The following is a 12,791-nucleotide window of genomic DNA, read 5'->3' as shown; positions in this document are numbered from 1 at the left end:
TTGTTTCTGTAACATTCACTGAGCTTAGCAAGACTCAGCTGGCGCCTTTGTGAAGGTAGGTATGGCTGGCTGTGAGCTTAAGAACCTCCTTAATGTATTATTCATACCCATTTGACCTTAAAGATGGAAATGCAAACGAGTGTCAAGAATGAGAGGGATCACTGGACTTTTCAAATGTCAAACAGCCGGCCACAATTAAGACATATTCATTACAAGAACCCACAGGCCCCCCACACCCAGCTGACATGTAAAACACCTAAAATTAACATTTTGATCATTATCTCTTCTCCAAAGCTGCTGCACTTCTTCTTTTGTAATCCCTATAACATTATTAAAAAGGACTTGAGGTGCTCAGATCTTAATATTTGAATTTAAATTAATTATTTTCCTAATGGTATTTTATTCTCTGGGATAAACGCTATTTCATAACTGTAATAATTTAACGGGTTGTTAGTTTCTGCAAATCCCGACATTCACACAAGCACACACACTTTTTTTTCCACTGTATATCAACACTGCCATCTGCTGATAAGGTCAAACACTGACACCTCATGTGGGGTGAATATCCTCGTCATGTCAGCACCTCACCTGTAGGTGGCAGTAATAACGCAACTGTTATCTCCTTCACTCCTCCTGTGGTGGATCATTGGGAGTATGTACAATAATAAAAATGACATTTGATTCTTCACTAGTTCAGGTCAGTTGAGTACAGCCGGGGAAAGCACAAGTGGAGGAGGTCAGATTTGCATACAGGGGCATCTGAATGTGACTCTGGCCTTAAAAATCTAACCTCCCTCCACATGTGCCTTTAGAATAAGACTATATACTGCAGCCGCGACAGTCAAGTTCTATCCTCCCACTGAATGTCTGTTTCAGCAAGACACAAAGAGCTCAACTGGCCTAATGTGCAAACATGCATTGTCTTACCTACTCTGTGTCTGACTCTGTGATACTCAAAAAACTCCCCAAAAAAAAGAGGAAGAGGAGCCTTTACCACCTTCCAGTTCTCTGTAACCAGCATTTTGACGACACACGGATGGATTTAAGCCGTGTAGACCCGGTTCAAATCACCTCAACGATTGGCCGTAGGGCATTAAAAAGTGAGTTTGTTGCTAAATAGTTGATCCAGGGTTTCAGGATCAGGGAGTTCACCTTGTTAGAGCTGACTGGAGCACTCTGAAACAGTCAGGAAAGGCAGGTATCTTCAACCGTGGTTGTGATAACTGACAGTGAAGTTATGTGAAAATTAATTTCAACTTCAGTGGAAATCAGTTTAAAATGACCGTTTAAAGGCCAAATGTCTGTTTAACCAACAAAATTTGAAGTTTCCTTTTTCTACATCTACCTTCTTATCCTCTTGATCTGAGTGAAACATCACATGTGTTTACAGAATGATTGATTATTGATTGATTGATTGATATTGATATTGATTACAAAAATTAGTAATCAATAGATTGTCATGATTTGAACAAGCCTGTATGAATGCATGCAAGGTACGGTGATAATCCAAATGTGTCGTGAATGAAGTTTGATGAGGGGAGCATGAAGAAGCACAGCGGTGGGAGAAGTACTCAGATCTTTCACTTGTCTAAGTACTCCATTACAAGTAAAAGTACAGTGGTATTATAATCAAAATGTAATTCAAGTATGAAAATTAATAGAACCTGTTCTGCAAATTCTATTTCACACTATTAGATTATTAATGCCGATGAATTAGTGCACAAGTGGTGGTCAGTGGAGCTAGTTTTAACTACCTTACACAATTGGTATAGTTCAGTGGTTTCCAACATACGGGTCAAGCCCCTCCAGAGGGTCACAAACTAAATCTGAAGCCTCGTGAGGTGATTAATGAGGCCAGAAATAACAAATTTATGTTGATATTTAGGACGTTTCTCTAATCTTCACTAATTTTCAGTTAAACATTAGATAATGTGATCTCTTCGGGATGTGAATACTTATTTAAATGAAACCATCCAGTAAAGTCCTATCAACAACTAACAGACGTCTGATACAATGTACAATGTACTCTAACAAAGTGCATTAATTAAAATCATCATAAGTTTTTTTAATGTAAAATCTTATTATATTACTATTTACTATTGCAGTAAAAACATTAATGGAGTAAAAAAGTACACTATTTCCATCTGAAATGTGGTGGAGTTGAAGTATAAAGTAGCACGAAAAGGAAACATTCAAGTAAAGTACAAATATCTCCAAGCTGTACTTAAGTACTGTACTTGAGTAAAAGTACTTAGTTACTTTCCAGCACTGCTGGTAAATACAAACAAACCGAATGATCTTTCAGCCTGAGCCAGCGCACATCTCTGTTGTGGGGAAACAACCCCGTCATGTCAGCTTTCAGCCTTTAGGCGGCAGTAAATCCCACGCCCTCCACGCGTTTCCCACCACAGAAGAAGAGCAGGTTGGTTTGTACACGGAAGCAGGAACGGGATTTACCATCAAACCCTCCAACCTGTCGACCTGTACATGTCAACGCGGATTGTGACGAGAGTCAGATTAAAAAGATTTGCGTCGTGTTTTCGTTGTCGTGTGGACACCATGAGGACGAGCTCTCTGATAGTCGCAGTATTTCTGTGTTGCTGCTCGGTCAGAGGTGAGTTCAGCTTTGTGTCGTTTTGCTGTGTAACGTTATGCCTCCTTCACAGAAATGTTTGACTCCTCCATAATCCCTGGTAGCTATTTAACACAGTGATGCTCTTATATTAGAGTGCCTCTTCTCTTCACCGAGACAGGAAGCAGTAATGACAGAGGTCTGTTTCAGTGTCAGGTTCAATGAAAACCAGATCAAATCAGTGCATTTCACATGTCCAGGCTGTTTAAACTGAGCAGAAATACACCTTGTGAAAAAGATTTATTTTTAGGTTTTATTAGGTTTAGTAACAAAAATACATAAACAAATTGAATTATAATGTTAAACATCATTAAAAGCGGGTAGTACGAAACAAATAGTGACTCCTGTGCTGGCTGATGTGTTTGTGGAGTGCTCGGATTTATCTGTATTTACCGGAAAAAAAACGACCTCTGACCAAGAAAACTCAAGGGAAGGGCCATCACGCCATGATACCGACATCATTACACACTGTTTGCTGCCAATTTATCCTCATATTTTTATTATGGAATGCATGTGTTTTTTAAATATAGTTTTTAAGACGAATAAATCAGGATTTATTTGTCATTTTTGCAACCGATTGTTAGAAATGACTCTAAAAGTAAGCCCCACAGCCCATCCATGCCCCAAAGCCTCAAAACACTGATCCCTATTCAGTTGATTTGTGCCTGATCGAGGTATTCGCTAGCCTGTGGTTCTAGTCTTCCATGTCCTTCCAAGTATGCTGATATGCATGTGAAGTTCAGAGACTTGACATACAAACACCAGTTTGCTGCAGGTGTCCACGGTTTCCTGAGCAGCTTCACTGGGAAGCATCTAGACTGGAGGTCAGGAATACGGACTTGGATCTATCACAGTTCAGCTTGCAGTATATTGCATCATTAGTGGACTCGAGACTCTAATGATGCCACAACCCCACCCCAAATCCCCTGCTTCTGTTCTTCATGAACTCTGTAATGTAATATAATGTAATTTATTTATTTCAACAGGGACAGCGCACAATAAGACATTAATCCTGTACAACAAGAGAATATACATTGTGCCAGGTTATAGCAACTTGCTAATTTCCACCTGTAGTCCCTGGGCAGGTTGATGGAATAATACATAGAAGAAAAATTACTAATAAAATCGTAGAGCAAGGCAGAGGTACAATATGTAGGAGAAATAAATAGAGACATAAAAGCAGATTCGACAGAACAAAACAGATTGCCTCCCAACGCACACACACACACACACACACACACACACACTGCTGCCTCCAAGTCACAGTGTACACAGCAGACTTTATAAAGCAGCTTAATTAAACACTCAGGCAACCGGAACTCTTATCCTGAAATTCTCCCTCAGTTTTTTTTTATGTGTCAATCAGTTTGTAACAATGTTAGTGAGTAATATGGGCCACGTGAGCACAATATGAACTAAAACTATACATCTTTTAAAACTAGAATTTGGCACAGAGCCCCTCCACAAGATTGGCTAGTAATGCATGAACCGCCTTAATTTTGCTACTACTACTCTACTTTCCCAACAAACCAGCCACGATGCAGTGACCTGGGGCCTCTGAGGCCCACGTGGCAGTTTCCTGCTTTGCCTGGTGTTGCAGGTGTATGAATCTTAGTTATGGGTCTCAGTGTGTCACATGGGGCGACCCAGGATGTTCTCAGTGGCCACAAATGTGCAATCTAATGCAATCCAATACAGCAGCTCTGCCTCAACTGAAACACATATATGAAGCTGATCATTTTCGTTTTTTGTTAAAATTGTTAGTTATTATAATTTAACTGTATGTATATTTACAAAGACTGCAGTTAGTGACATTGTTGTACTGGATTCAATTTTCTTTCAGGGAGTTTCTAATGAAGGCCATTTTCAAAACAGATATTTGACACATCAGGAAAAGCACAGGGGAAATTAACATTAATAATGGCTGTATTCCATTTAGATGGGCTAGTTCACATGGTTGAACTAGGGTCAAGGTGTTGTTCATGCCCACTTACAAAGACACTTAAATGGAGTCATCATTTAGTTCCACGTGTGCTGTGCTGCTATGACCTCCTCATGCATGTAAATGGGGTGCACAGAACATTAGACGCACCATGAAACAGCCATGAACTGCAACGTCTCCAGTTCATGTCCAGACAAGGACCTTGGGAATGACATGCAACCAATCTCTTTCTCTCTCGTCTCATTACCTGTCATTGCTCTACTGTTGCTGTACACTAAAGCCATAAAAAATACCTCAAAATAATTCAGTCCAATGTAACACTACCATCACAAAAAATGATAATTAGAAGCTTTGGAAAGGTAGACTTTATGGCAGAATGGTTGTATTGAATTGCATTATATTGTACACTAATATCTAATATCCAGAGGTTTGGCCACATGAATTTAAAAAAATCAAGATGTTGTCAAAATAAAATAATTTAGTGACTTAAGATTCCAAAATAAGGTGTATCACTCATATGGTTTTAATGAAAGACATCAGAAATAACAGTAATTACAATGAGTTTTATTTAATTTGCTGTTGTACATCCTGTACACCAAATTAGATCTCATATTTCCAAGTCGTTTTCAAGTGTGTGAAGGCTGCTTCCTCACCCTTAATGTTATGCCTTTAAGGTGTGCTTTTTACAACATAGTAATCTAATCATCTAATGAAATGTTCTCAGCTAATTTCAACCAGCAAGGTGGGACAGAACTGACAATAAGTGCAAACTAGTATCCAAAAATCTGCAGAAAAAGTAATGTAGACAAGCAGTCAGATGTGTCAAAGTCAGCAATGCAGAATTCACAATAGCAGCATTTATTATTACGTAGCATTTTATTCTCTGTGTCTGTTGTCACCATACTGGGGATGCACAGTCCACTTTTCTTAGTTCACACCCGATGTCTTACTTTGAATATTTGCAGATACAAGTTTCCCCGTCGCATTTGTCATAAACGGGGAAATTGGCTATAGAGGCCAAAACTGCTTTTTGTACCAGGCTGCAAACATGTTTATTTCTGTTGTAAAGTTGGCCGTTTTAATATGGGGGTCTATGAGGTTTCACTCACTCTTGGAGCCAGCCTCAACTGGCCATTCAAGGAACTACAATTTTTGGCCATTCCTCCATGGCCTAATTTTTCAGCCATGGAGATCACCATTTCGTATGAGCAAGCACAAAATGCTATAGTAATGCTACCACAGCACAAATCTAAGATGTTTTCCCCTCAGGCTGGAATGTCCACGCTGTTGAAATGACAGCAGAACACTGTCCAGTCTGCAACTGTTCAATCCCTCAATATAAACACTGGAGCTCCAGAATACTTAGCCAACATAGCGCAGTGTGATGTTGTTGCTCTCTTCTATATAACACAGCATTATAGTTAGACCAGACTCACTACAGTATCGTTAGGGGGCATAAACACAGCTGGTTTATGGTTGTTTATGTGGTCATTGTTGGGCTAATCTACAGTTTTAACCATTAGTGAGGTGTCTTTTTTTACCCCAGCTGTATTTTGGCAAAAAATACTAACAGTGCACTGCTGATGCATGATGTAGTGTGCACACTTAGATGTAAACATTTAACTGAAATCAATAGACCGGCCCATAGATTGACCCCATTGTCACCGATACCTGATCCAGCTCTTTGGGTCAGTGTCAGACTGATATCTGTTACGAGTATCAGATTGGTGCATCCCTACACCGCACCCTGTGTTCTGCTGGTTAAAACTCTACATTTTCAGTTGTTTCTTTCCTTTTTACAGGGGCTCCAGTACAAAATCCTCCGGGGCTGACTGGAGAACAAAGTACAACAGATCAGCAAAATGGAAATGACAATCCATCCGAAATGTTACCACCAGGTGCACAACACGTATCTGTTGCTGAGGAAGCCAGACACGTGACTGACAAAGCAGGACAGAATCAAGAACCAGTGAGAACTGATGAAACTAATGATGAACAGCTCAAGACCAAGGGGACTCAGGTGGGAGTGGATGAAACATTACAAGGAGGCAAAGCAAACAAAGAATTGAAAGACAGTAAGCCCAAACAAGATAAGACACATATGCAGGAAGAGAAGCATACAGTTGATAACAGCAACAGAGTGAATCAGCAAGGTCAGGAGGATGAGGCTGACATACATCAGAAAACCAGTGATCAGACGCCCGCAAACATACTGACAACTGACACAGCAGAGCCAGATGCAGGAGCGCAGACTCCAGATAACAATGGAGGGAAACCTGCAGTGTCAGGAGAGGAAGACAAGGAGGAAAAGAAGGCCAATGAGGACAAGTCAGCTGGAATAAATGGCAATGAGGAAACGCCAAAAGTAAAGAACGGCAATGAGGAAATGGCACAAGGAAAGGAAGCCAATGGGGAAAAGTCAGAAGGAAAGGAAGCCCATGAGGAAAAGTCAGAAGGAAAGGAAGCCCATGAGGAAAAGTCAGAAGGAAATAATGCCAATCAGGAAAAGTCAGAAGGAAAGGAAGCCAATGGGGAAAAGTCAGAAGGAAATAATGCCAATCAGGAAAAGTCAGAAGGAAAGGAAGCCAATGGGGAAAAGTCAGAAGGAAGGGAAGCCAATGGGGAAAAGTCAGAAGGAAGGGAAGCCAATGGGGAAAAGTCAGGAGGAAAGGAAGCCGATGGGGAGAAGTCAGAAGGAAGGGAAGCCAATGGGGAAAAGTCAGAAGGAAGGGGAGCCAAAGGGGAAAAGTCAGAAGGAAAGGAAGGCAAAGGGGAAAAGTCAGAAGGAAAGGAAGCCAATGGGGAAAAGTCAGAAGGAAAGGAAGCCAATGGGGAAAAGTCAGAAGGAAAGGATGCCCATGAGGAAAAGTCAGGAGGAAAGGATGCCCATGAGGAAAAGTCAGAAGGAAAGGATGCCCATGAGGAAAAGTCAGGAGGAAAGGATGCCCATGAGGAAAAATCAGGAGGAAAGGATGCCCATGAGGAAAAGTCAGGAGGAAAGGATGCCCATGAGGAAGAAAAAGAACTGGAGGAGGCCAATTTGGATGAGGCAGAAAGCAGTCATTTCTTTGCCTACCTTGTCTCTACAGCGGTGCTGGTGGCGGTGCTCTACATCACTTACCACAATAAGCGCAAGGTACCTTTTTTTTTCCTCTCAGACCTCTCTGAAGTAAATGACCTGTGTTTCCACTGACCCAGATTTGAGTCGCAAATGTGGTCTGCGCATTCATGTTGCAACAAATCAAGATGTAAATGGAATATTTTGAAACCCAGAAATTACTCAGGTAGTTCCATTGCAGACCTTTGTTTTATATTTAGTCAGGTCCCCACTATATGCAATGGAATAATTACACCTTAGTTTAACTCACCTTGATCTAATTTGCATCAGACTAACACAGTGCAGAAATATGTTGTGCACTTTGCTGCTGGTACTCTTGGCAGTGTTGAAAACGATTCTCACTCCACATCATTTGCTTACAGCTGAATATTTGGTGCTTGTGGCCAGCTTGTGAATGGCTGATACATTTCTTTGCCCAAAGAGGCAGATGACCTGACTAACTGAAAGGAGCAGTCGTAAAGGAACAGTTCGGCATTTTAAGAAATGATTTGTTTGTTAGCAACCGTAAGAAGAGAAGATTGATACCACTTTGGTGATTGTACGGAGAAAGCAGCAGCTGGTTTCCTTTGCTTATCACAGCCTAGAAACGTGGGAAAAGGTTTGTGTTTTTGTGGCTCAGGCTTCATGCAACAGGCTAAGTCAGATGCCAATATTCTTCGTCTTTTTTCCACAGATAATTGCCTTTGTTTTGGAAGGAAAGAAATCCAGATCCACACGCCGACCTAAATCCACAGACTACCGGAAGCTGGAACAGCAAGTGAGTTGTTGATGTCAAGAAGTGACACACACCCTCCCTTTATTCTAATTAAAATAGTCTCCTTAAATATTTAGTGAGTTTTGAATTCTGTCTGTTTCCTTTCAGATGTGATCTTGAAGCCATTGCCTCGAGCAGTTGAATACACTGGGGGTTGTGTGAGAAGTGGGCGAAAGGATACTGGCGTTACATGTTTTTCTGTGTACTCTGCATTGATTTCACCTTGTGTTAAATGGACATTCGTCTTCGATTTACCTTGAGATGCTTATTGTGTGACTATGCAGATGACACTGTTGCCTTATTTAGGGAATTAGTGAAATGCAGCGAAGGTAAAATAAGCATGCTGTTTTTGCACTTGTGTCATTATTCCACTTTTAAATCAATCTTGTACTTTGACCTGACTAAGGTCCTGACTCAGGATATTTCAGTAGCAGATTAAAATATTAGCTGTTTGGATTCCAGACTTGCTTGCAGTGCATTAGTGATTGCACTGTGTACCTAAAAAAAAAAAAAAGCCATCTGAATCTTTGTGTACAATTTCTTTGAGGTTTTAAATGTCTAATAGATCAAACGTATTAAAAGATCATTTATATGCACAAAGTTATCCCAGTGGGATTTCTTCTTGTGTTCATAACCACGCGGCGCTGGTCAGATGAATGTAATGGCAACCTTTATGATCCAAATGAGATGTTAGCACAGTGCTCACACACTAAACTTGTTAAAGACTGAGACTTCAACAGGCTCAACAGATGAAGTTTCTTCTTAAAGCAATAGTTTGATATTTGGGAAAATGATTATTTGCTTTCTTGCTGAGAGTTAGATGAGAAGCTTAAGATCACCTTCATTTATTCCTGGTGAATGTAACATTAAGCTGCTGGTTAGCCTAGCCTAGCATAAGGACCACAAACAGAGAAATGGCTAGCCTGGCTCTCTGGTCAGCACCTTTATATCTCTTGTCAATTCAAGTGTAAAAATGATATGTTGCTTTTTGGCACAATATTATGAGTTGGAACATTTTATGCTATGCTAAGCTAACCGGCTGATGACTGTAGCTTCATATTTTGCGTACAAGCATGAGAGGCGTCAATCATCTCATCTAACTCTCGCCAAACAAAAGGAGCAAGCAAATTTCCCAAATGTTGAACCCGAAATACAACTGAATAACTGAGTAGCTGCCGTCAGGGAGTTGGGTTCACGTTGAAAAAGCCTCTTTATTGATCCAGATTGAATGTCAATGACAAACAATTTGTGTGGTGTGACTGGTTTGGTTATTTGGATGCTGTCAGTCTGGTTACTGTGTGGCTGTCCAGCACCTCTGTGGCCAGTGACAGTGACCCTCTTGCAGTTAAACGTTTCTAACTTGTGCCACTTTGCATTGAAACTCTGGTCTGAAATGTTGATTGTTGTGTAAGAGGAAACTGGTCAACAGCTGCATTGTCTTGACTGTTGGGACTGCACTATTGGAAAACTGACCACTGCTGCACTACATTAGATAAAATCTTTCCTCTACAGTTGGTGTGTGTGTTTATGTTCAGACATGACAAACTTGTGCCAAATTGTGAACGATATTACTGTGATGCAATGTGTGATTCTTGTGTTGTGCCTGTGTCTTGAATTAACAGTATATTTCTAATGGGCGGTGGTCATAATATATGGAAAGCACTTTCTGTAAAAAGAAATATAATCCTAATTTTCTTGGCAGAATCAAAATCCATATTATGTTTTAAAAAACACATTTATAAGCAAATTAGTTTACACCACATTGCTCCTTCCATGAGTGATATCAGCACCAGAAGTAGTCAGAAAACATCATTCATACAGTGGAATTAGCATTTAATGAGCATGTTTTCAAGCTATTTAGAGACCATATTGCTAAATAACTGTTAGATATTTATTTCACTTTTTGGCTGTTGAGAAAAAAAAAAAACATCCTGCTGCCCATGAAATGTATGATTGCATAAAAGTGTGTGTAGTGAAACAAGAGGAGTATTGCTTATAAAATAAAAGCTTTTTGTACTTTCTAGTCTCAAATGAGTTTGATTGACTGTCGCAGCTGCAGTGATTCAGGTCAAATTCATATTCTGTGATCGGTAGTAGAAGAAGTGCTTAAATCCTTCAGTAAAAGTACAACCACAAGGTAAAAAAAGTCCTTTAATCAAAGTATTATCATCAAAATGGATCAAAGTATTAAAAGTAGAAAATTGGCAACCATATATAGTTGTCATATATGACATTACATAATAGTTAATAATACAATACTTTATACTGATGGAACTATTTCTATGCAGCATTTTCACCTTCAGCCTTTATGCTTCTTCACATGATGGTATTTTAACACTGTGGGTGAATGTGACACAGAATGTATAAATGTCCCCTCGCCCCCTCACAGCGGCATCATATTTCTGGCCTCCTCCTCATAAATGTCCGGTATCTCTCCCATGGAGGAGGGAACCATTCGGACAGAGTTGCACCCACGAAGCTCCATCTCATACCGGACGAGCTGCTTCCAGAAGCCGTCATTCGGCCTCACCACGGGGCGACAGGTCCTCACCCACCTGTGGGCCTCCAGCAGCGTGACGCCGCAGTGCTTCATCAGGTAGGCCATGCACAGGGTGGCGGAGCGGCTCACACCGGCGTTACAGTGCACCAGAGTGCGGCCGCCGCGCTCCGCAGCGAGCTGGATCTTATCTGCCACCTCGTCAAAGTGGTCGCTGAGGGGAGACCCCGGGGTGTCAGGGACCGGGATGTGGATGTATTCCACCTCGGGCGGAGGAGGGCAGCGTCTCTTGGTCTCACTAACGTTCACGATGCAGGTGATCTGACACCGAGTCAGCTGAGAGGAATCATTGGCCGCTCTGCCGTTACTGAGATACAGATGGTCGGTGACTCGGCAAAGACCTGAGAGACCTGCAAGACCCGACCGATGCATGAACAGCGCGGCACAAAGCGGGTCCACCAAGAAGTTAGCAGCAGCCTGGCTCACGCACCAGACAGGAAGACCAAATATGTGCGAGCGCGCACGCTGTCGCCCCCAGCTGGACGGAGTTCTCACTGACACTTTATTTTAATTTCTCATTTATTTTTATTTATAAAGAGACAAAAACAAAAATACAAAAATCCTCATATTGTATTTAAGCCTACTTTCCATCTTTACATGTTTAATGTGCCATTTTGCTTAATTTCTGTGTTATGTTTAGCAAATTGTAGCAAAAAGCGTTTCAGAGCTTTACTGAAAGTACACATTGGTAATATTATCATTTCAACAATAAAATGAAATAGGAATGAAAATATGTACACAAATATTTATATTTACCTATATAAGTATAGGTATAAGTACGGGGGTCATGAGTGCTCATTAGAAACATGCTGACATGTCACATTAGTACAGCACCAACATTTACTTGCTTAATAACAAACAGCTTCAGTGTTTGGGAAATGAAATGAAAGTAAAATGTCGATGCCACAATCAGCTCATTACGCTCCAGTTCATGGTGCTGTGTGTGTGTCACAAACAGCTTCAATTCAGCTGTTCAGTCCAGTTTTGAATAAAATATCAGGAGTATGTCACTGTAGTGGCCCTTCCTCTAGCACCACCCTCAGGCCCAGAGGTGCACCATCCAAATCTCTGCACAGCGTCAAACTCACTGGAAAAAACAAACAAACAAAAAAAAAACAACCCTTTTAAACATTTTAGCTTTCACATGATCATTGCAACCTCATCAGATGCTGTGTGATAGAAGTACCGGTAACAGATTTCTAATTATTAGCATCACTTTATCTTGTGTCTTTCTCAAGTATTATTTGTATAAATATCTTTGAAAAACAGCTTCTTCACATAAAGTTAATTAAGTCACATAAAATCCCATAAAACAGACATGGAATCACACAGAAATACCACATGGATATCAATAAAAAAGCCTTAAATACTAAAATTAATTAACATACTTTACAATATGAATGATCAGGCTTCTCAGCATCTCATCATCAGAGCAGACAAAGTGCTCATCAGTCTTATTGTTTGTTCTCGTGTGCTGAGTGTGTGTTTATCCGTGTGCACGAGGAGATTTCTGTTAATCACTGAGCTGAACCTTCACAGAAAGCCTCAGTGATGTTACAGTATGTCCCTTTAAGTGTCAGTAAAGCAGAGTACTGTAGTGTTTCTGGTCTGAGGTGGTTTGCTGTGTGTTGCCTGCAGGCAGTCCTCGGTTGCCCAGGAAACACAGATGGTGGATGAAGGGCGCGCATACTAAAGACCATAAACCTGTGGCAGCAGCTGGAGACCGAGACCACTGATTAATTCAGGTCTGTGCAGTCCAGCCTGGTCAAAGACGACGCTGTTCTCTTG

The 12,791-nt window shown here is 40.8% G+C and overlaps 2 protein-coding genes across 2 annotated transcripts; one reads left to right on the top strand and one right to left on the bottom strand.

Annotated features, from left to right (window-relative positions):
• Positions 1–2,439: 2,439 nt before the first annotated feature.
• Positions 2,440–10,469, top strand: tgoln2 (trans-golgi network protein 2). The gene is made up of 4 exons (XM_041937130.1): positions 2,440–2,614; positions 6,377–7,710; positions 8,366–8,449; positions 8,555–10,469. The coding sequence occupies exons 1-4, from the start codon at positions 2,488–2,490 to the stop codon at positions 8,558–8,560; spliced, it is 1,551 nt and encodes a 516-aa protein (XP_041793064.1). The 5' UTR covers positions 2,440–2,487; the 3' UTR covers positions 8,561–10,469.
• Positions 10,470–10,601: 132 nt separating this feature from the next.
• On the bottom strand, positions 10,602–11,425 carry zgc:153044 (uncharacterized protein LOC751678 homolog). Its single transcript, XM_041937724.1, has one exon. It carries the CDS (start codon positions 11,373–11,375, stop codon positions 10,830–10,832), a length of 546 nt encoding a protein of 181 aa, XP_041793658.1. The 5' UTR covers positions 11,376–11,425; the 3' UTR covers positions 10,602–10,829.
• Positions 11,426–12,791: the final 1,366 nt, after the last annotated feature.

This window comes from Chelmon rostratus, chromosome 5 (genome assembly GCF_017976325.1).
Source record: "Chelmon rostratus isolate fCheRos1 chromosome 5, fCheRos1.pri, whole genome shotgun sequence".
Taxonomy (NCBI): domain Eukaryota; kingdom Metazoa; phylum Chordata; class Actinopteri; order Chaetodontiformes; family Chaetodontidae; genus Chelmon; species Chelmon rostratus.
The sequence above is the reverse complement of the archived record's forward strand: the minus strand, read 5'-3'. Positions and strand labels throughout refer to the sequence as shown.